The 24,398-nt window shown below is 39.4% G+C and overlaps 1 protein-coding gene across 1 annotated transcript in view; it reads left to right on the forward strand.

Annotated features, from left to right (window-relative positions):
• ANKFN1 (ankyrin repeat and fibronectin type III domain containing 1) overlaps nt 1-23,482 on the forward strand; it is a 163,672-nt gene extending 140,190 nt beyond the window's left edge. The window contains exons 16-18 of the mRNA XM_063112909.1: nt 2,072-2,238; nt 8,999-9,212; nt 22,680-23,482. Of these exons, the coding sequence (XP_062968979.1) occupies nt 2,072-2,238; nt 8,999-9,212; nt 22,680-23,482 (1,184 nt within the window). The remainder of the gene's footprint in view (nt 1-2,071; nt 2,239-8,998; nt 9,213-22,679) is intronic.
• The last annotated feature ends 916 nt before the right edge of the window (nt 23,483-24,398 follow it).

Genomic DNA, 24,398 nt, shown 5'->3' on the forward strand with positions numbered 1-24,398 from the left:
TATTTATTTATTCATTCAGTCAATAAACACTAGTTGAGAAGCTATAATGTTCTAGGTTTTGAGGAAATAAAAATTAATAGAAGACATGGTTCCTGCCCTCAAAGAAATCACAGTATAATACCAAGGCAGTCAAGTAAATACATAATTACAATGTAACAAGATGTCATGATAACATTTAGAAACAAGTGCTCCAGGAGCACAAGAGGGATAAACCAGTTCCACCTGGAAGGCAGGAAAGGTCAGTGACAGAGAAGATATTTAAGCTGATCTTCAAGTATCAGAAGAAGTTTATCTGAAGGTATTGGTAGAGCAGGGAATTTGAGGAGGAGGAAAAGGCATGTTTAAAAGCATGGAAGAACAAAAGGACTTGTAATAAATTCAGCTTGACCAAAGCTTAGGGTTGATGTGAAGCTGGGGGTGGAGGGTAGTCGCATGGCAGAAGACATGAGTGAATATATATGCAAATCCTAGATCTCAAGGAGCTTTCCTTATGGGGAGGAGATGTTTGGATTTTATCCTCAAGTCAAGAGAGAGCCCTGTAGAAGTCTTTAAGCAGGGAAGTAGCACAAGAACTAGATCACTTGGGCGAAGCTCAATATAGTTTGTCGTTTACTGAGAGGGTATATGAAATCAGTTCTTCTGTGTGTCAGGAAAGAAAGTGCTAAACAGAGTAGAGAAGATGGAAAGGAAGGATCTGAACACCAGAGAAAAAAATCAATCCCAAAACCGAGACTATCCAAAATTGAGAAACACCTCCTTGAAAGGGGGCACAGCTGATATAAGGATGGGCCACTGACACCCTCGCCCCATTCTTCTCTTCTACTTCCATATGAGACAAGATAAACAGAGCAGGTTTCCCTTACACTCACCTAAGATATATCCTAAGAGAAAATCAAGCAAGGAAGCAGGCAGTGATGAGATAGGAATTGCAGGGTGCACAGAAATCTCTCAGTAGGGGTTCCTTGCTAAGATATAGAGATAACTAGATGTCCCATTTTGAGATAGTATGGTTTTAACTTCCCTAAATGGCCAGATCTGGATCTCAGGAATCAACAGTATTAAATTATTAGATGTCCTTCTTAGAAAGCCTCACTAAATAAGCCAGAATAAAAATATTTCAAAGGACGTGTTGAGTTATAACGGCTCTATTTCCAAAGCATGGAACACACTGATACAGGTCAGAGGTACACAGAGTAAGTGAGGTTTCTGAAAGAGTAGGTCTCCAAATTCAACGATATCCAGGAAGAAACTTGGTACTACACTAGTCTGAATCAGAGTGCTTTCCGCATTCCACTGGAATCTGAAGTTATGGTATATGATCAGAGCTGGTCAGAGAAGTGTAGAAAATCTGACCACCTCAGGCTCAGTCCCAAGTGCTCTGTCCCTCCTGGAAAGGGGAAAATAATGGAGATGAAGGTTAGATTCTTTCCTGTGGCCTCTGTCTCATTATCTTTTGAGAGAGGAAAACCAAGTCTGCTGAAAACAAAAATGGTCTGTCCAGGCATCATCTCCCATCATCCTTCCAGAGGAGCCCAGGAGAGGAGAGGCAGAAGGAGGATCAAAGCCCATCATAACAGGCCTTTAGGGAAGTTTTGCAGCCAGACAAAAGATACCCAAAGAAAAAGCATGTCTTGTATCTTCTGGAGGTACTGGCTTGGAAAGGAGAAAGCAAGATACATAGTGGAAATCAAACATGAAAAGCAAAATTAAGTTTCCAATTGCTACTTTTTTTTCCTTTAAAGTGATAAACAAGCTTATTTTCCCACTCATTCATATATACTTTGTTTCAGCCCCAAGTTTAGAGAAAAGTCCACATAAACTGCAGCTTAAGCCAACCCCACTTCCCCATACCATATCAATAGTTGGTAAACCTTAAACGGGAATACTGTCTGACTAAAGCCAGACAACTGGCCCCTTAAGAGCACACTTATAATTTATTTATGGCTTAATATTTTCCACTGATAGGATTTAATAAATCATGTTTTCATTCAACTTGTTTTCTCTGAGGTATGAATTTCTCTATTTTGATACCAGATCTTAATATGTTTTATTTTGCTTGTCCATTTTCCAGTTCATTTTTGCAGCTACAAGGAGAAATTTATTAGTCTGTATTGCCGCCTTTCTGCTGTTATGGAGCTGGATTCTCTGAATACCCAACAGTCCCTGAGGGAAGCAATCTCAGACAGTGAGGTTGCAGCTGCCAAACAAAGACACCAGCAAGTTTTAGATTTTATTCAGGTAATAGTTTGTTTCTTCTGAGGTAAATGGAAGAGAGAAGAGGGGCGGGGTGGAAGGGGTGAAAACCAAGCATGGGAAAGAACAGCAATCTGAGCTGATTCAAAGAACACTGTGTACAAGTAGCCTATTGATTTGGTTAAAATGTGACACTCAGGAAGATGTGAGTTTCAAATAAAGGCGTAAGAAAAAGTTACAGATAAATCACAATATTACTAAGAACTGTATCAGCCACCATAGTAAATAATGATGGCTCTCCACATTGGAAAGGAAAATCACCTCCAGAAGTAGTGATCAGAACATTATCCTTACCTGGTAGTCCACTGATAACACCAACAGAAAGGAAAATTGTATCAATTAACTCAATATCTCAGAGAAAAAGAAAAGAAAACGATCTACCAGTTTATGTTAACCCAAATCCAGTTAGACCTAAGATTCCTCATGTTTTGAACTTCTTTTTGGCAAACTTGACACTTTACTGTGGTCTACCAAAGTTAGAAAATGCACTCCCTGTTCATTATCTTGTCTGGAAAAGCCTTATGGTGACACTTCAGGGTCTTGTGAAAGGGCTACTGACTAGCAGTCAAGAGAATTTGGATCTGGCCTGAAATTTCCTCTAAATCCCTTAGCCAAATTTTACAGTTTTTCTATCAGTTACCTATTTCACAAGATGAGTATAATGACAATAGCCCCATAATAAATACCCTTATGATAAACAAGTATATGCAGTTCAATTTGATAAATATTTATTACGCCTAGGTGTCACACACTGTATGGGAGCCACAATGTCGAATCAGACATGGTCCCTCACCTTAAGGAGTTAAAAATCCATTAGTGTAGAAGATGAATGTGTGTAAATACTATTTGTAAAATGTGTTAGGTGCCATAAGAAAAATAACAAAAAAGAAAGAAAGAATAATTTCTATGTCAACACAAAGAAGTAAAAATTTACTTTTACTTGTGGGTATCTGAGAAGCTTCCATGGAGGATATAATTGATATTCCAGCTGGGCCTACAGAGATAGGTTAGGTTATAGTGAGGAGAACTAGAATGTGGAGCATTCAAAGAGAAAGTACAAACACATAAAGCAGCAAGAGCAGAAAAATAGTATTTGTGGAATAAGTAGTCAAGGTTGGTTGGAGCATAAACTGAGTGATGGACGGTAGTGAGAAATTGGGCAAGAATGAAAGATAGCAATGGGATCAGATCACGAGGGCTTTATTAAAGGCCACGGTAAGGAATTTGCACTTTATTCCGTAGCCAATAGGGATCTAGTCAAAGGTATGAAGAAAATGAGTTACAGGCTTTCATAGCTCTGTTTAGGATAGATTCAAGCAGAGGGCATATTCCCATCTGCATTGGTATGGCCATACTGGTTGTTTACTGTAAGCATTCATTCTGATTGGTCATGCTCACCAAATAATTTGCATATCTTTACTGGATTTAAGGAGAAGACTGAGGGCAAGGAAACCAGATAAGAAACTATTACAACTATCCAGATAAGAAGTAGAGGATTTAAGATGAAGAAATGTTGTGAACTTTAGGCAAATAAATCTCTCTACATCCCAATCTCCTCATCTGTAATAGGGATAATAACAACAGTGTTACTGAGAGAATTAAATGAGATAATGTCAAAGCACTCAGCAAAATGCCTTTCACATAATAAATATGTAGTAAATTATACATGTATCCATTCATTTATTAAGAAAAAACATCTTTTGAAACACCAATTTGGGGTTTTTGAAGTACTCATGAAGAAGATTATAATATACTTGCAAAGTGGTAAGCAGACAAATCTTTAGGAGTATCCTACTTTCCTTATCCTATAAATGAAGTATCTTAGATGACCTCTTAGACTAAGGAAGTAACCTTTCAAGAAGTTACTTGCTCTCTTGACCTAGGAATGCAGTATTTAAAAATTCAGAACATTTACCTCATTTATTTCACTTCCAGTAAAAATGGAACATAGATAGTGGGGGATGGGTGGGAAAAGAAAGAATGCAGCATGAGGAGAATACGGAAGACTGACATCTTTTGATCCCAGTGTAAAGAGAGGGTGTAGCATAGAAAGAATAATAATGGTCCAGAGCACATATTTTTAGTCCTGAATCTTCTACTGATAAACTCTGGAGTATTGGAAAATTCATTTGATCTCCAGGGGCCTCAATTTCTTCACAGATAAAATGAACTGATTGGACTAGATGACTTCTAAGGGCCTAGTCAGCTCTAACATTTTATGACTTAACAATAAGAAATATCTTTAGAGAAACACTTCTCTTACCATACCTTAGGTTCTGTTTCTGCTTTATTCCACTTAAGCCTCCCTGAACCCAGTAAGTTCATCCAATGAGGAGGCTGACTTTTTTTTTAAATTAAAACATATTTGATTGTACATATCTGTGGGGTACTGCATCGAATATCAAGACCTGTGTGCAATATGTGATGCTCAAACCAAGATAATTAGTATACTCAACAGTACACAATGTAATCATTTTTTGTGGCCCTTTACCAATTTCTCATTAACCTCCCTCTCCCTCCCCCTTTCCCACCCTGACTTATTTTTAGGCTGTTGCAGCTCTGAACCCCAGAGTTCCTGGCTCCATTCTTCCTCCTTGACTATTACTCTTCCTCCTTCCTTTTTCACCCAGCCTAGAACTCCACTGCGTTTTTCTCTTTCCTTTTCATCACACCATTAAGTAGGCTGGATAAAGTAGGACAGGCAAGGAATTTTTGAAAGTTCGCCTGCTCGGGTCTCCCAAAGCAGGTAATTTGAGAGCCCCCTCTACAAACTCCCCTTCCAGCCAGCCAGATAACCTAGACTTGAATAAAAGCCAATTCCCAAAGGGTTCAAAAAATAACTTCTTGGCCAGGGTAAAACCAGACCATCTCTCTGCACCCATACTTTTCAGTGGACCAACTTGTTCCACCCAACATGGATAACTTCACTGAGTGAAGATAATTTGACATCATCTCTCCCCTTATCTATATGTTGACTTCTCAATCTCTCTCTCTGCCTCTTTCTCTCTCTGTGTGTGTCTCTCTCTCCCCCTCTCAAAATGGAAACCAGCTGCAGTCACTCACCCATTGGTGTTCACAGCTCAGCCCACCACACATCATAACCTGCAGAGGTGACCACCAGTCATGAGAACATTTGTGTGATTCCAGATCTAAGACAGTGTTGAAGTCACTACACAAGCCAAACATTGTAAAGAGCAAGGGAGTCTATGTAAATACAGTAGGAAAAGAAGCCAAGAACTGCAGCCAGAAAGGGGGACGGCTGGGCCAGGGGAGGTGTAGAAAATTATAGATAAGGTATACAGGCTTTATAGACAGCTCACACAACAGAAATGTCAAAGTATGGAGACCTGGAGCTTGGCATGTTTTGAGCTGCTAAAGCCTAAAGGGCAATTAGGCTATAATTTATATACTGTAATGCTTCAAATGCTCCTAAGCTGTAATAGAAACACAGCTCATTAAATATAGCCAATCTATCATCCCCTCAAGCACCTTGTAGCTGTTCTGTGAGAAAACCAATCACCTTTACATTTTAATAAAAATATTATCTTGCCTGAGTCCAGAGAAAGCAGTATAATTTATGGGATGAAAACTGAAATTTTTAAAGAGCAGGGTGAGAAATGGATGCAGAATGTTTAATCAAAAGACCTAGGGAGTTCATGGTCTCTCTTTTTTTAAAATGTGTCAGCACGTCTTTAGAAGTTGAATTTGGACCTTAAAATCAGGGGGGATTATGTTGTCAGTTACTCTTAGATCAACAGTATAAGGTAAAATGGGTGAAAATTGTACTTCTTTTGGAGCTACTTAGTTAAGTCCCTTTAAACTCAATCCACAGGCCACCCTGTACCTATGTTGTTTTTTGTTTTTGATTTTTTTCTTCAGTTAAGACCTCTTCACCTCATTACTAAGAAAAATTAAGTAAACATGGTTTCTACACAAATTTTTTGAATTTTCCACACTAAATCTCTCTATCCATCTTTAGCAATAAGGCTAAAAACAATCTTATCCAAAGAGAATAGGTGGATTATTATTAATAATTGTATTAGTTTCCTAGGGCTGCTATAACAAACTACTGCAAACTAGGTAGCTTAAAACAGCAGGTATTTATTCTGTCACAGTTTTAGAATTCAGAAGTTTGAAATTAAGGTGTTGGCAGGGCTGCACTCCCTCTGGAAGCTCTAAGGGAGAATCCATTCTTTGCCTCTTCCAGCTTCCAGTGGCTATTGGCATTCCTTGACTTTGGCCACATCGCTTCAATCTCTTCTTCTGTGGTCACATTCCCTCCTCCTCTTATGTCTGCCAAATCTCCCTCTGCCGCACGCTTATAAGAATGTCCTTATGAGGACATTTGTCAATGGAATTAGGACCCACTCAGATAATCCAGGATAAACTCCTCCTCTCAAAATCTTTAATGTAATCACATCTTTTGCCATATAAGGTAGAATTTAATTTTTTATTATATAAAGTAATATTCGCAGGTTCTGGCGATTAGGAGATGGACATATTTTTTAGGGGTCTACATTAAGTCCACTACAATAATCATAATTGTCATTTTAACAACTGAAAACTTTATAACAATGTACAGTTTATAAGGTGCACTCATCAGGGCCAGCCCATGGCTCACTTGGGAGAGTGCGGTGCTGATAGCACCAAGGCCACGGATTTGGATCCCTATATAGGGATGGCCAGTTAGCTCACTTGGAAGAGTGTGGTGCTGACAACACCAAGTCAAGGGTTAAGATCCCCTTACTGGTCATCTTTTAAATAAATAAATAAATAAATAAGTCCACTCATCAACATTATCTTACATAATCTCTATAATAACTCTGTTTAAGAGTAGGGATCTAAAGAATTAGGTAACCATTCCATTAATTTGTTCCTTCACTGAAAAATCATTTTTTGAGCATCTGCTCTGCACAACTGAAAGCAAAATATACAAAAGCATAGTCCTTGTCCTTGACAGGCACTCTAAAAGCTGTCCACAGTCATCTAGTGCCTTTAAAATAACTGAGACACGAGTGTGCTGCATGAGGCAGGGCCAATAAAAGCCAGCTGAGAGAGCAATAATCTCACTGGAAAAACTTGTCAGCATCTCGTCTGGGATTCCTACTTTGGCTTTAGCCCCTGAACTTCTGATTTCTCTCTTCAGAATGGCTTAGTGCCTCCTCATGGGCCTGCCTATTGCTGAACTTCCTGCCCAACTCACCAAGCTAACAAAGTTGTAAAGCTCAATCTCATGCTTTCATTACCAACTCTGAATACTCTACCAAGTCCTGTCACCCCAGGACAGAACAGAACTAGAAAGCAAGGGGAAATGGCTATTAACCACACAGTGCCATTCACTATGGCTTGCCTGTCACTCTGAACACGGTAGTCTGAATGGCACAATTTCAGACTCTTCTCTGTGTTGGGAGCACGAGCTTTGTGAATATTCTTTAAAGAGAAGGTTTTAAGTACAGATTAAAGACTTAAGAAAAATTCTGAAAATTAAATATAACACTGGGTAGTACATTATCTTTAAAAACTCTATAGTTACAGAAAACTGAACCTTGTATCCTTCATACAATGAATACTTTCTACCAGGAAGGTGAGTGACACCAACTATCTAAATGTTCTTCAAAAATTAATTGTAAAGTATCAGAGCTGGAAGGGACTTTAGACATCATGTTGTCTAACCTCTTTGTACAGCTGAGTAAACAGGCCCAAAGAAGTTAATGGCTTGCCCAAGGCACCCAGTGAAATTAGATGTAAAGCCTACCACAAGTTCCATGGTCCTCTGAAAAAATATGTTAACTAACAGCCCCTCTTTGGAGACAGAATACCAGAAAGCTCATGGCTGGTGTCTATGGCCATTCTGGGAGAACATCTGTGATCTACAGATACAGACACAAAAATTTTAGTGACTTTTACACCAATACATTTCAGAGAAAACTACTATTGTGTTTTATAATGAAAATGTTACTGAAATCACTTTGGTAACCCAGAAATAAAATGGTAACAATCTAAAATAGGCTACCCCAAAAATATAAGGATGTTAAATTACTTACAAATTAGCTGTACAAGCTATTTTGTACTTTGGAAGCACTTATTTTTTAGGTAATAAACCAATAAGTTCAATATATAAAGTTGCTTTTCTATCAGCATAGATCCAAGAATCTCTACTTAGCAAAATATTCCAGTAATGCTTTGTTTTTCTAAGTTACATATAAGAACTAGAACTACATTTCTTAAAGTATTCTGAAATTCAGACTTCATAAGTGTTCCCCACAATATCCCAATGAGGAATATTTTATTATATGCTGAGAGATAACACTTTATTTGTGTGAACAATGTACCCTTCAGTATTACAAAGCACTTTCAAGTTCATCATTTCACTTAATCATCACAGTAACCCTATGAGGTATAAAAAGGAAGATGTTTATTCCACATTTTACAAATAAGGCAACTAAGGCTCGAAAAGATCAAATAACTTGCTAAAGGTTATTCCAGAGCTAGTAAGTGGCATACCCCAGCTACAATCCAGGTCTTCCACTATTTGCACCGAATGACATATCCTCTCAGGTAAAAATATGCAAAACACAAGAGATTACAAAGAAGAGGTATTTTCTGGCTTAGCAAATCTATGTTGAAAATATTTTACTTTTTCTCAAAACCAATACTGTAGAAAATGGATCATCTTGGACTCTCAGAAAAACTTACTCTTTTTTAATAGCTGTTTGATAACAAATTTTATCATTTTATTCCAAAGCAAATAGATGAAGTTTGGCGTGAAATGAGATGGATCATGGATGCTCTCCAGTATGCAAGATACAAGCAACCAGTTTCTGGCTTACCCATCACTAAGCTGATAGACCCCTCAGATGAGCAGAACCTACAGAAGATCAACTCTACATCATCACATATAGACTCTCTTCCATCACCATCCCCATCCCCAGAGATGCGCAGAAGAAAGGCAATGAGTGGTAAGCAATAAGATCAAAACGTCTGTAGTTAAGTCACCAGATTCTTGGTCCTCTGTCCACTGATGAGGTTCTTTGTGCTGAGGCACTGGTACCAGCAAGTGGTAGGAAACACCACTCAGTGGTAAGAATCTAAAAGCGTAGAGGGAACAGCGGAAGGGTAGGAGACTAGAGCAACAACCTGAGATCAACTCCATTAGGGATAGAGAAGATCCAGTCCAGTTCTAACCCTTGCTTCCAAGACACAAAAGGACACAGAGCAGGGATGAGGTTTCAGAAATGCAGAATGGAGACAGCTATAGTAACAGGTGAGGGCCATGTCAGCCAAGGGAATCTGACCAAAACCAGGTAAAGAAGGAGACCAGGCCCAACCTCTATTAAATAGAAGCTGACAAGAATGAGGCAGGAAGCAGGTTCCAAACTGGGTAAGAGTTCAGGACAAACTTCCCATCCACGTGGGAATTGATGTTCTGGGTTGGAAGGTGGGAAAGAAAGAACCCTGGGATATACTAGAATTCTGAAATTGAGGCCAAATAAGTAGCTTGGCCTCATCATAGATATGATGAACTTACAGACAAGCTGAAGAAGATGCCTAGCAAGGCACCTCCAACCGTGGGAATTAAGTCTGAGCGTACATGGCAAATACTAACAGCAAAAACATGACTGGGTTAACATAAATTTCTACAAAATGCCTTTGTGTTTATAAGCAGAGAAAAAGCATACTAGGTAAAGGCAATATAATGCTCTTGCCTTGGACAAATTAACACTAGTGCCATTTTTCTAGTCAATTAAAATAACAGCCATTCAAAGCATCTTTGTTGATACTATAGCTTATAGGTGCTCCAATTTTGTAAGCCTAATAATATTTTTAACAAACAGTTCTGATTTGTGGGCTTGTCCCATAGGGGGCAGCATGGTGTAGCAGAAAGAACTTGGTCTTAGAAACCAGAGACCTGGATTCAAATCCCAGCTTTGTTTTACAAGCTATTTGAGCTTGATCAGATTACTACCTCTGAGTCTCAGTTTCCATGTACGTAAAATGAGAATAATAATATCTACACCTTGAAGAGTTACTTGTGAATAAGACAATCTATATCAGAGATGCATGGCACATATTGTAGCTATCATAATTAATGTTATTATTTTTATTATAGAAAACTTTAGTGGGGATATGAGCCTTTTCTAAAAGTAAGTTTGTGTGTGCTCTATGTTTTACAAACCTCAATGTCTAAAAATCAAAACTTGGCAAGTGTAAGAACTTAGGAGACAACTAATTTACATTACAAAAGGACTTAACAAATAATTCAACAAAAGAATCATTTAAATAGAGTTTCCAGAGTGTTTTTTTACAGATTTCCACTGGATTGGGAATACAAATCATACATCATCTCTGCTAGAAGCCAGTCTAATGGGAGAGATAGATACATTAACAAAAAACTTACATGGTAATTGCATATGTGCTATGGAGTCTATTGGAGGCATGAAACCTCAAACTCATAAGATCAAAGGCAGCTTCCTGGAGGAGGTAAAAGAATCTAATTCCGAAGGATATGCAGGAGTTGAGCAGAAAAAGAGGAAATAGGAGAGCATTATAGTCAGAGAAGATGGATTATATAACTGTACTGTAGTTTAGGGAACTACAAACAGTTTGTCTGAAACTCAGGATCTAAGAACACTGTTCATTTTTTTTTTTATTTAAAAAAATATTTATTGATTACCCACTATTTGCCAGGCACTCCTTGAAGTAATCGATATAATGATTAAAAAAAGCAAAGTCTCTGCTCCCATAGAGCTTACATTCCAGAAAGAGTGCCAATGAAAACATAAACAAACAAGATAATTTCAGTTTGTGACAAATAAGCAGCAGTTGGGGTGGGGGTAAGCAGGAAGAGTATTGAATTCACTAGGATGATCAGCAGAGACCTGGGAAGATGACATGTAATCCAAAAATCTGGAGTTGGCATATTCCAGGCAATAAAACAGCAAAAGCCCTGAGATGGGTGAAGGATGGAGAGAAGGCCAAAGTCATTGGAGCAGAGGGAACAAAGGGGCAAGTTGTGAGACACAGGGTAGAGAGACAGTGGCCAGAATAGGCAGGGTTCTGTAGGCCATGGTGGGAAGTTTAGATTTTATCCTACTTGTGATGAAAAGCCATTGGAAACTTTTAAGCAAGGACTGATATGATCTGAATTACTCTTTAAAATCTTATCTGGCTGTTATATGAAGAGACCATGGGGGGAAAATATTGGAAGCAGGGAGACCAATTAGGAAGCTATTAACAAAGGAGATAAGTTTTCTGGCTTAGATGCCATTTACAAAAAACGATAAGGAGGAGAAACAAGCTTGGGTGATTGGGCATGTTGAATTTGAGTTAGCTTTGAAACATTCCACACGAAAAGCAACATTCAGGAGAAAACAAGATGTATAATGTCTGGAGTTCAGGAAAGAGTACTGGCTAATAATATAGATTTGAGAATGTATTGACAAACTAATGATGTTTGAAGCTACAAAAACGCTTAAGATTCCCTAGAGAGTAGGTAAAGTAAGAAAAGACTATGGAAGGATCCCTGTGGAACGGAACAGCAAGACTTACTAGTCTAAGAAGGAACAGAAAGAAGATAAAAAACAAGAGGATAATGTCACAGAAATTATAGCATGTCAAAAGATGAAGAAAAATTAAATAAAACAACTGAAAGGTTTCTGTCATTTTGCTTTTTTCAACAAGAAAATCATCAGTAATCTTGATGAGAGCAGTTTGTGAGGGGAAAAGGAAAGAAGCTAGATGAGAGAGTAAATAGGAGGTGAAATAGGACAAGTAAGATACATTCTTTTAAATCTTGGCTAGGAAAGGGAAGAAGGAGGAAAGGCAGTAACGAGAGAAGTGTGGGGTTGAAAGGGCATTTTTTAAAGCAGGAAAGATATGCCCTCCAATGTTCCACAGTTCACATAATTCTATGAATGACTCTTCAATTCTACTTCCACCTTCACAGCCCTTGTCTGCCCGCTCTGCTCACAGAAGTTTCCCAGTCTTCCATCTCTTAGACACAGAGTCCCAAGTGGGTTCCTCCCTGGATGTATGAGGATGGCCTCCTCTATGCCATAGAAGTGCCTGACTCTCACACCAGCCTGAAGACAGGTTACATACACTCTCTCCTGGGAGGGTCTGGCCAATTACATTCAGATTTTATTATTAACTTAAAACACGAGCGATCATCATTCTGTTTTTTAAAATATAACTCTTTCTTGGGTCCATTTATTTCTCTGAAGTCAAGATTCCACGAGCTATGAAACACAAAGACGTGGAGGGCAGCAAATGACAAATGAAACCTAGTGACAGGCAAGTGCTGTAGAGAGCTGGGGAGATACATTTCTGTCCTATCCCCTCACAAAAGCAGAAGCATTTCAGAGCAATGAAATCTGCCATTGCATACTCTGTCCTCTCCAAGAGTGTGACCACTTTGAACTGTTTGGAAACCACTTAGGAAAGGGAAAAAAGTCCAGTTTAGAGGAACATGCCTGCTGGGTTAACTCAAAGGACAAAGTTTGCAGCACAATTCCATTTTGTGTGGGTAAGGTTCACCTACCTTCTAAGGAGCCTGCTGGAAATATAGAGCCTATCACAAACCTAGCCTCTGGTCCCAGCCCAAGATTCTGTTTTAAGGCTGTTGAGTACCTTGAATTTGTCTGTGCATATCTGTTGGAGGGGACGCGGTGAGTGGAACTTTAACTTTCTTCCCATTTCTGTGTGGTTTTCAAAAACAAAGTGGAATTCCTCTGAGTCAATTAAAATTAAGCATCTCTCAAAGACCCAAGGGGGAAATTTGGCTCCTAGAAAAGGTAACTCAATGCAGGGAGTAGAATGATTTGGTCCATCACAAGGGCATTTTTTCTCTCCCACTCCTTTTCTGTGGGTAGAGTGGTCACAGTTGGAAGCAAATTTTTTTTTTCCCCGATACTGCTATTCCTCCTAGTGACGTATGGGTGAGACAATAGAGGGGAGGGGGCATTGTTTCTTTCAGATGCATTTGAAGATTATCCTGTAAATCTTCTTGGTAACCTTTTCCCAGATGATGTTAAAAGCTAAACAGTTCAAAAAATCAACAGGAATATGAAGATATTATTTCTCTTGGGAAACTGGAAGGTAAACAAACCACTGAGGTTCTACGGAAGGCCTGAGAGAGATTCAGTAAAATTATTTATTTATAAATTATTTAAATTCTACTCAAACTGCATATATATATATATGCATATATAAATCTGGATAGTGATACATTAAAAGTATAAAGATAGATAGGACAGATAAGGCTTATTATTGCTTTCTTTCTGTCCTGCCATGCCCCCTGCCTCTAAGCGAAAAGCAATAGCTTTAAATCAGTTATTCTTTCCTGAAATGTCACCTCCCCCATAACTCCCTCAAAATCCAAATCAAGTCTACTCTGCTGTTGTTGGCCTGACCCACAGAGACCAGGAATTGCAACACCCATTATAATGGCAAGAAAGCCAATCTTCCTAAGCCAGTACTAATACTATGGGCAGAACTTTCACCAAATAGCTCATGGGTCAACCAGAGGGAAAACTCAAGGTTCTATCAAGTGCTGGCCTGCCCAGTGGGCTCTCTAAGCAAAATTGAGGAGCACAACCAGATTTATTAAAATAACAGCTGGGCAAGGTGCCCACAATGGTTAATGGAGCATACGGCCTGGATCTGGGGATGGAAGCTGCACTTTGCATTCTTTTCCAGGAAGGGAGGGCGTAGCAATGGCCTAAATCTTTGGAAACTCTCCTCAGTACCCTGGCTGCCATCCTGGAGATTTTCCCAGCCTGTCCTGGGAGGGGTATTCCACTCTAAGCAATAGGTTCCACTAAGTCTTCTAATAAATAATACAACCACCATGCAAGTCAAATATTTAGATTACCACTAGAGCAGTATTTCCCAAGTGTAGGTCCATGAACCAACAAGATAATATTTTACCACTCCAACTCAAGCCCTTTTGTATCTCCTTTCTGGGTTACCACAGTTCTAACTAGGACTTCTCTTGATTTATCTCCTATCTCCCATGCTCTTGGGAACTATAGTAAATAAGTTATATCATTTACTAACTCACTGTTAAATATACATTAGGAAAAACAGTACTGAACTTGATTATCACCAACAGAAAACACCATACAAGAAATTATTGTTCTCCTCTATTATAAACAGCATTCTCACAGCAAAATCTTGAAGTATACCTGATTACTGTTTTATATTTTAATGATCCTGGTATGTTTTCTAGTTATTAGCTATTAATGGTAGAGACAATCTCAATATATTAGTATCTTCTGTTTGTAAGGCACTTAAAGTATTTTTAACAAACTAATTTAATCCCCACAGTATCTATGGAGGATAAGTAATATAATTACCTACATGCTATAGATAAGAAAAGGTTCAAAGAGCTAAGTGATATGTTCAACTTCATGTATACAATAAGCAGCAAGATAGGACTGCAGCCCAAGTTTGCCTAATTTTAAGACAATTGTTCTTTCCACTATACCTGAGACAACTCTTCATCAAATATTAATCAACTCTTAATCAAGTCTTAGTCAAATATTATCAAAGACAAAGCAAAATAATTTGGGTGACTGTTTTAAGGAATTTCTATGGCAGATCAACTAAATTAGACCCTTTCAGGATGTTTTCAGTATTGTTTATAAGAGACAGTTAACTCTCATGACTGTTTATGCTCCCAGATTTCAACATTTGTTTCAGTTTCAATTCAACTCAACATGCTTACTGAGAGCTTTCTATGTATCCGTTACAGCACAAGAGACTAATAATACAATGATGATTAAGACACAGTCTAGTTGGGAGGTCCTTGTGGTCTGCTCATATGTCCATATTCAGATTAGATGATCTGGGAAACACAGATTCTACACATCAGTTTGCTTGACTCATTCCTTAGCCCATTCCTTCACTGATTGGCTAATTCAACATTGACTAAGCAGAGATGAATAAGACATAGTGTATGCTCCCTAGAGTTCATAGTGCAGTGAGGGAGACAAATATTAAAATGGACTAATTTATAATAAAACTTGGTAAATGCAGTAACAGAGATATAAATAAAAAGGCTGTAAGAGCCAAGAGACCTAAGCAACTAACTCTAACTGGGGAAACTAGTACAGGCTCTCCCTGAGGGATTGGGTCTTAAAATACTCCATCATATTTTCAAATACTCCAAATGCTCCATTGAAATGTTAGAATGTCAGCTCCTTTAAAGCACATCTTCATATACTCCTTAGATCTCTCCAAACAATTGCTCATTATTTGTATGTTGAAAGGTAAAAGTACAAACTGCTTTTGCAAAGTGTTTGATTTACGAACTGGAAAGAGGAAAAAAATGCCACAAACTCCTCAATGGTTGCTTCTAGTTATAGTAATTTTTACTGTTAGTCCTTTAGTGGGTTGAATAGTGGCTCCAAAAAGATATGTCCATGTCCTAACCCTCATAACCTGTGAATGTGACCTTATTGAGGGAAAGGGTCTTTGCAAATGTAATTAAAGATATTGAGATGAGATCATCCTGGATTATCCAGGTAAACCCTAAATCCAATGACAAGTGTCCTTACAAGAGAGAGAAGAGGCGAAGACATAGACACAGAAGAGGCCATGGGAAGACAGAAGCAGAGACTGGAGTGATGCACTCACAATGAATGCCAACAGCCAACAGAAGCTGGAAGAGGCAAGAAAGTATTCTCTCCCTAGAACCTCCAGAGGGAGCGTGCCCCTGCTGACACCTTGATTTTGGACTCCAGCTTCCAAAACTATGAAAGAACAAATTTCTGTAGTTTTAAGCCACCTACTGTGTGGTAATTTGTTACAACAGCCACAGGAGACTAATATAAGACCTAACATGTTTCTCTAGCAGCAGCAATGTCAAGAAGCCCTTACTAAGAGCTTAACTAATATAATTCTATGTGGGTACCAAAAAAAGTGAGTTAGATACACCAGGTCCCAGCCCTCAGGAAGCCATAGAAATGCTATGCTGGACAGCATATAGAAGGTCTTTGGAGTGACACAAATCTGCATTTGGGTGCCTATTATGCCACTTATTGGCTATATGAATTGGAAAAATTTAATAAGCCTCACTTAAGTATTCTCATCTACAAAATGGGAATTCCTACAGGCATTAAATGAAATAAAGTACTTAGAGCATTTGGCATTATGGTTAGTTCACAGTAAGCACTAAGTAAATATCAGATATTGTTATTACTATTGTGGATACAAACAAGTACACGCAGATAGCCGAATAGACGGCACTGATAAGATAAATAGAGAAGGAAGTTCAACTAAAGTCAACTATGAATTCCTTGCATGGATCTTATTTAAAGCACAACATCAAATCTTCAGTTAACCTCTCTTCTTCATTTCCTAAGGCACCTATCCCTGCAGTCATCAAAAACAACCAACAATTCTGAGATTCTGTTAATTTCCATGCCTGATTTTTCCCACTAAAGATGGGGAAAAGTACTGTCTAAAACTTTTTTCAAGAATATCAAAGTTGTTTAGCTCAAGCCTTTATCTATCTCCTTTTAACCTGAAAATCTGATTATATTTGTCTTCTTCCCTAACCACTTGTCACTGAGGACAATATGACCTTCCTTTTTTCTCACCAAAGGCCAATGCCAGCACTAGTGCTTACAACTGATCACGACTCCTTGTTATACTTATCATCTCTACCACTCACATCTTCAACTATTCCCTCACCAAGGGTTCCTTCTTCTCTACACCCACAAATATCTTCCTTCAAACTTGCTACCCCACCAGGCTCCCATTTCATCTCCTTCTGGATATTTTGGGCATCCTCTCAAGCTCAACCTGTCCCAAATTAAATTTACCATCGCTTCTACTACCCAACCCAAATCAGGGATGCAATTTAACTCCTCTGGTTTAATGCTACTCCTGTCTTCTCAGAAGCCAAGTCTTGAAATGTACAAGTAACTTTAGAACCTGAGCACTTGTTTCTCCCAAGTGTATGGAACACTCTTTCCTAAAACTTTCACATAGCTGATTCCTTCTGATCATTGGAGTCTCACCTAAACTCCCTTTTCTGCAGAGATGCCACCCCTGGCCGCCTTATTGGAAGAATCTTCCTCCCAAGTCACTCTCTAGCTAAAACTCAGTTTCATTTTCTTTGTAGAACTTTGTACTATCTGAAATTAATCTTATGCATTTTCTGACTAATTTATTATCTAATTCACCCTCTATGGGCTATTTGAAAGCAGAGACCTTGTCTGTCTAGCACAAAATATGTGCTGAGTAAAATCTTTGAATGAGTGACTTTCCTGTACTTCTATTTCCTCCACATAAGCACAGCTCTTGCTTAGCCCCACAGTCTAAAAAAGATAAGTATTTAGAGGAAACATATAACCTGGGCCACAGCTTCCTAGCCGGCCTCCCTGCTGTGTCTTCCTTATCAAGTTATCTTACATCCTACCTGCTGCATAACTATCCTAAATCATAGCTTCCATCTTGTCAATTCTTCAAAATTCCTCAATAATTACTCATTGGCTATAAAAATTAGGTATGAACTCCTAACCCAGGTATTCAACCCTCCTGTGGTTCCTCCCCACCTTTTAAAAATTAAATTATAACTTCTTTAACTGTTTATTTTGGAAGAATTATAGACACAGGAGATTGCACAGGAAGTCCCATGCACCCTTCCCTCAGCCCCCCGCCCCCAATGTTAACATTCTACGCAACTCTTGTACAATATCAAAACCAAGAAGTTGGTACAATCCGTAAAGCTTATCCAGATTTCATCATTTACATGTATCCTACTTGCACGTGTGTGCACACACATGGACTTGCATGTATAGCTCCATGCTGTCTTATCACATGTGTAGCCTTGGGTAACCACCACCACAATCAAGATACTCAACTGTTACCCTTTTGTAGCCTTACCCATCCCCCATCCCTACCCCTGGCAACTAATAATCTGGTTTTCATCTTTATAATTATTTCACAAATGTTACACACTTCTTTCTTTTTACTGAAGAGTTGTATTCCATGGTATGGGTATACCACAGTTTAACCATTCATCCTCTGAAAGACATATGAGTAGTTTCCAGTTTGAGGTTATTACCAATGAAGTTGTTATGAATACTCATGTACAGGTTCTTGTGTGAAAACAAGCCTTAATTTTCCAGGAAAAATTGCCTGTGTACCCTTCGTAGCCTCACTTTACCAAAATTACAATTCTGCTCCCCATACTCTAGTCAAACGGGACTACTTGTGCTGTTTTCTCTTCCTCTCCAGTTTCTAATCCTTTTATCATTGTTTTCATATTTATTTTTATTTATTTTTAAAAGCTGTCTCAAATCACTTTTTGAAAGTGAATGAAGAAATAAATTAATATAGACATAGAATAAGAATTAATAAATGGAGGGAAAAAATAAATGAGATGATAGAATGTTTCATCAATCCTGTCCCCATAAAATGTAATTCCTCTTTTCTATAAGCGAAACTTCTCTTATAAAACCTATGTTCTGTCACACTCTTATAGATGCATTCTTGCCTTATACCTCCATTAAAACAGAAAATTCCCTGGAGACAGATTTCTTGTTTATATCCACTCAAGCACCAAATACAGTGCTTCTGTTGGAGCAGGAGCTCAAGTTATACAGAATCTTCATTTTAATGAATGGATAAATTAATTATCTCTACCCTAATAGGGCTCATAGTCTAACCAGGAAACCTGGATGTTATATTTACATAAAAAGATTAATAATATAAGGCTGTACAGGCTAGGTGACAAAGAGCAACGAGTGTTATGGAAGTATAGAGAAGTGACAATCCTTTCTGGGACAGTTGGGGTATGCTTCCTGTAGGAGATTATGTTTGAGGAAAACCTTGAATAGATGAGTAAAACTTGAGCAGGAGAAGAAGTCCTTTTTTGGTAGCCATTATTTAAAGGACAACGTACGGGTTGATCTCATCCTTTGTAGCTGCAGGATAATATTCCATAGGATGAACTTGTCACCATCTATTTAACCATTCTCCTACTGATGAACAGTTTGTCTCACTTAGAATTAAGTTTGCATCCATGTTACCAAAAATAAAATAATAATAACAACAGTGTCATAAACACAACATACTTATGTATTTCTCTCTTGTGTGAAAGAAGCCCAGATGTAGAGAATTCGGTGTTGGTACATGGGACTCCATGGTCTTCAGGCACCAAACTTCATTTTTCAGCTCCACCATCCTAGTACATGGATTCTGTTTCCAAGGTTGCCTCATGACCCCTTCCAGCACATCTTGTTACAGGCAACTAGAAGAAAAAAGGAAGAACCAAATGGCCATCTGCCAGCTAAGCCAGCTCCCTTTATTGCACCTTCCTGAAGTTTCTTATAATACCTCCAGTTCTATCTCAGTGGCCAAAACTTAGTTATATGACTATGCCTAGCTGCAAGGAAAGCTGAAAAAAATGGCCTTTTACATGAGTGTATTGCTGTCCCAAACAAAATTAAGATGCTAAGGAGAGAGCAGAACTGAGGTTACCTGAGGTGGGAAGGGTGGGGTGGGGGGAGGGGTAAGGGAGGACTGGTAAAGGGCCACAAAAAATTATTACATGTGTAATGATGAATACACTAATTATCCTGATTTGAGTATCACATATTGCACACAGATAATGATATTCAACTCTGTACCTCACAGATATGTACAATCAACTATTAAATTTATTAAATTAAATTAAGATTTTGTGACTAGAAAATGATAACAACCAGCAGTGAAAAAGCAAAACTGATGAAGACATGAGTAAGCATGTACTTCATCTCCTATAGTCAGGAAAAAAAGCAAAAAAACATTTTACACCCTGACCCTGAAATAAAGGGGAAAAAAAAAAAAGAGCATTCCATATAGTTCTAGTAAAATAGAAGAAAACTGGATACTGACTCCCTAACAAATTATTTCTGAATTTTGCAATATTCTTGTGATAATCATGTCTGATTTTCCACCATGAACAAACTAAACATAACTTGGGAAACCTGTTAGCATTTTTTTTTAATTACCTGTTGTATTTTTTAATCGGCAAGCTAGTTCTTTTGAATGTGGACTACCTGCAGAACTCTGCAAGTAAATTATTTTTCTTTTCTTAGTGCTCCTATGCCTCTAAGTCTTCCTTTCACAGCATTCTCAATCACAAGATGATTTCTAGTTTTTCACTATTACAAATCATGGTGCATCAAACAACTTGTAAATGCCTACATGTGTACATGGTGACATTCCTCAAACGTAAATACCTTGAAAAGGACCTGCTGGGACAAAGGATATGCATATTTTCAATATATTCTACCAAACTTCTGCCCAAAGAGCTGTACCAATTTATACTCCCATCATCACCATATGAGAGTCCCTGATTTCTCACACATCACCAACATGAGATCATCAATTTTTTTTTAAGCAAATCTGATGGGCAAAAAATGTCTCGTTATTTTCAACTCCCATTTCCCTAATTACTATCTAGATTGAACATAACATGTTTATTGGTCTTCAAACTGTTGGTTCTTATCTTATGCCCATTTGCATTGTCTTCTTACTGATTTACAGGAATTCTTTATGTAAACTGGATATTAGTCTTCTATTATAAATGTCATTACTATTTTCTTCCAGTCTATCACTTACCTTTTTACTTTATGGTATCATTTGTTTTACAAAGTATTACACTTTGATGTAGTCAAATTTATGATTCACTTCTTTTATAACTTCTGGGGTTTTGTCTTGCTTAAAAAGACCTTCCCACCCAAAAATTACAAACGTATTGACTTCTAATACTTTGGGGTTTGCTTGTTATATTTAACCCATATGTAATTTTTTTTTAAAAAGATGACTGGTAAGGGGATCTTAACCCTTGTTGTCAGCACCACGCTCTCCCAAGTGAGCTAATGGACCATCCCTATATAGGATCCGAACCAGTGGCCTTGGTGTTACCAACACCACACTCTCCCAAGTGAGCCACGGGCTGGCCCTAGTAATTTATTTTTATATGTGGTATGATGTAGAACTTTCTCTAATTATTTTGTTAAGAGGATAGTGAGTTGTCCCAACACTATATATTGAAAGATCTATTCACTCCCCTACTTTGAAATGTTATCTTTACTATATGTTCGATTATCACACAGAATTAAGGCTGTTTCTGGACTTCATTGTTCTATCCTTTAAAATGTTATCTTTACTATATGTTAAATTATCACACAGAATTAAGACTGTTTCTGGACTTCATTTTTCAGATCCACTTGTCCATTTATACACCAAGACTACAAATAACCAAAGCTTTACAGTAAGCTTAGATATCTGGTAAATCAGGGTCCTCCCTATTATATCTTTAAAAAAATAAAAGTTGGCTATTCCCATAAATTTTCTCTTCCAAGTGAATTTCAGAATGTTTATTAAATTGCATTTAAAAATTCTGAGTTTTGCTTTTATTGGGATTGCCTCAAATTTATGGATTAGGAATTACCTGTTCTTGTTAAAAGCAATTGCATGTTTTCAAAATTAACATGTATTTACTGAGTACCTACTATGTGCTAAGGTTTGTGGGCAATTCAAAAGATTTTAGACAGTCCTTGCCCTACATAAATGTATAAGCTGATTAGGAGTGAAAAAAAGATATAAACCAGTGCACTAAAAGACAAATATCTATAGAATTAAACTTGGAGTTCACTCATGGTCATTATAGTATGCACTTTGAAGCTTATTTCTGCCTCTAATTTTACTTGTTTTTGTTTTTTCTTTGGCCTTTTTTTTTTTTTTTTTTTTTTTTTTTTTGCTTTTTAAATACCTGGCAAAGTATTGTTTACATACATAATCGATTTATTTTTCAGTCACCCTAAGTAAGAAATTCTATTACCATCCCCATTTTACAGATAAGAAAATTGAAGCTCGAATAAGTTAAGTAACTCCCAAAACCACAGAGCAAGAAGGTGGAAGGCAGCTAGGATTTGAAACCAAGTGTCCCTACTCCAGCAACCAGAGTGCCTCCTCTTCTTCCTTCCCCCTTTTAAATTCCTGCTACTTTGTCAAATGCAAAAAAAAAAAAAAAAAAAAAAATCACCTCTGAAATAAGAATAGGGAATGAACAAATGAATAACATCCAGCATCGCTTCCTGTTGCATCCTCTCCACAGACACCCAGCGAATGGTAAAAGCGTGTGTGGGGAATGAAGGAATGTTCCCCACGGCTGTCCGGGTTGGACCTGTCAGAGTTCCTCTCTTCCCCTTCCCTTAAGCTAAGACCAGAGTTCACGACATAACTTGCGGGGCCCTGTGCAAAATGAAAATGTGGGGGCCCTTGTTCAAAATTACTGAGAATTTCAAGAGGTGACGACATAGCATTAAACGAAGCGCGAGGCCCAGTGCACCAATCCTACACCCGAGAAGCAGGCCCTAGCTAAGAGTCCGTCTGTTTTCTAACATCAGTCTCTGGCTTTGCAGATTCCCAGCCCTGCTCTGATGAAGAAGGATGCTCGGAAGTCTTCCTCCCCACAGACAGCGACTACGACTCCAGTGACGCCCTGAGCCCCCGAGACCTGGACCTGGTCTACCTGTCGTCACACGACATCGCCCAGCAGGCCCTAAGTGGGCTGAGCGGCAGCGCCCCTGACGTCCTGCAGGTGCACGACATGAAGCCCCCACGGGGGTCAGGCCAGGACACCCAGGGCCGGGTCCAGGGCCCAGATACCGACCACGCGTGCGCTGAGTTCCTCCACAGCCTGACCCTCACGGGTTTCGCGCCCAAGAACCACGCCAAGATGGCCCCGGGCACGCAGCCGCCGCTGGGCTTCCTGGGAAAGCGGAAGCCGGGCAAGCACCAGCACTACGGCGGCTTCAGCCGCCACCACCGCTGGCTGCGCATGCACAGTGAGGCACAGTCGCTGTCGCTCTGCGAGGGCATTTACACACCGCACCTATCCCGGGCCTGCGGCCTGGCCCGGGAGCCGGGGGAGGCCGAGCCACCCGGACCCGCCGTCGATGGGCCCCGGGGTCTAGCTCTGACCCATGCCGCCAGCCTCCCTGAGGAGCAGAAGAGCAGCCTCCGGGACGCGAGGCCTTCGGTGCACAGCATCTGTGTGGAGCCCTACCCCGCGGCCCTCGTGGGCCAGGACGCAAAGCCCTGGGCCGGCTTGAGCCGGTCTCCTGGAGGCCGCGCTGGCCTGCCCAGCCCCACAGGCCAAGAGATGAGCCCAGAGGGTCCCACCACTTCCCCGGTGTCAGAAATACTCAGCAGCATGCTGTAGGGAAGCTGTCCACTGGTCCACCACCATTCCCGGCATTTTACGTCATCCTGTCCCCAGCCTGCCCCACTGTGTTCCCACCCGTTTTCAAACCTTTTGAATGTTACAAATACAAAGAATACAGGTTCAAGACCCCCTTCTTTTTACAGTAGAGTGGGGATGGAGGTCAGAGTTGCCAGTGCCATTCCGGGTTCAGCCTAGAAAGGGCATGGAGGACTTTTTGTGTTAACATGGAGTCCTAGAAACAGTGATTCCAAAATGCCACCCTGTTGGTGGCACCTGAGGCCGAGGGAGGCCAGCCCAAAGAGGCAGCTCTGCAGCTGCTTCTGTAATCTGACCCCTGGGTTTAGGGCTTATCCATGAATTTGTGATTGATGATGAGGAGTTCTATAGATGAAAATAAGAGTAGCACAGTTTTTCCCTCCATTCCAAACCTTTAGAAGAGTTTTGGGGAAAGAGGCCCAAGTTCTGTTTCTAGGGAATGGGTCCAAGTGGACTTGTCCTGGGTTCCTTGTTAGCTAAACCAGGTCATTCCAAAGTGCGAGGGTCCCAGGACTCACCAAATCCAACTTATCCATTTACCTGATTAAGCAGGCCTTGGACAAGCCTTTTCTTGCTTAGTGCTATGTGGAAGCTACCAGAAACAAAAGTAGAGGACACTTCTCTTCCAGCTCTGTCTTGAAGGTAGAATAGGGCAAGAAGTGGCCCTTCCTGCACATTCAAGCATGAAAAATTGTTCCAGGGTGTAAATTGTTCCAGGGTGCAAAGAGATGGCTGAGTTTCATGAAAGCCTGAGTTATAGACTAGACAAGGGTAAGGAGAGACACATGAGCAAAAATGTATTTGCTTTGCAATTCTAAAATAAGCAAAGTAAGTCCATGGGGGCTGTGTCTCTGGCAATCATAGTGGATCTGCTCTG

Source organism: Cynocephalus volans, chromosome 10 (assembly GCF_027409185.1).
Source record: "Cynocephalus volans isolate mCynVol1 chromosome 10, mCynVol1.pri, whole genome shotgun sequence".
In the NCBI taxonomy this organism is placed as follows: domain Eukaryota; kingdom Metazoa; phylum Chordata; class Mammalia; order Dermoptera; family Cynocephalidae; genus Cynocephalus; species Cynocephalus volans.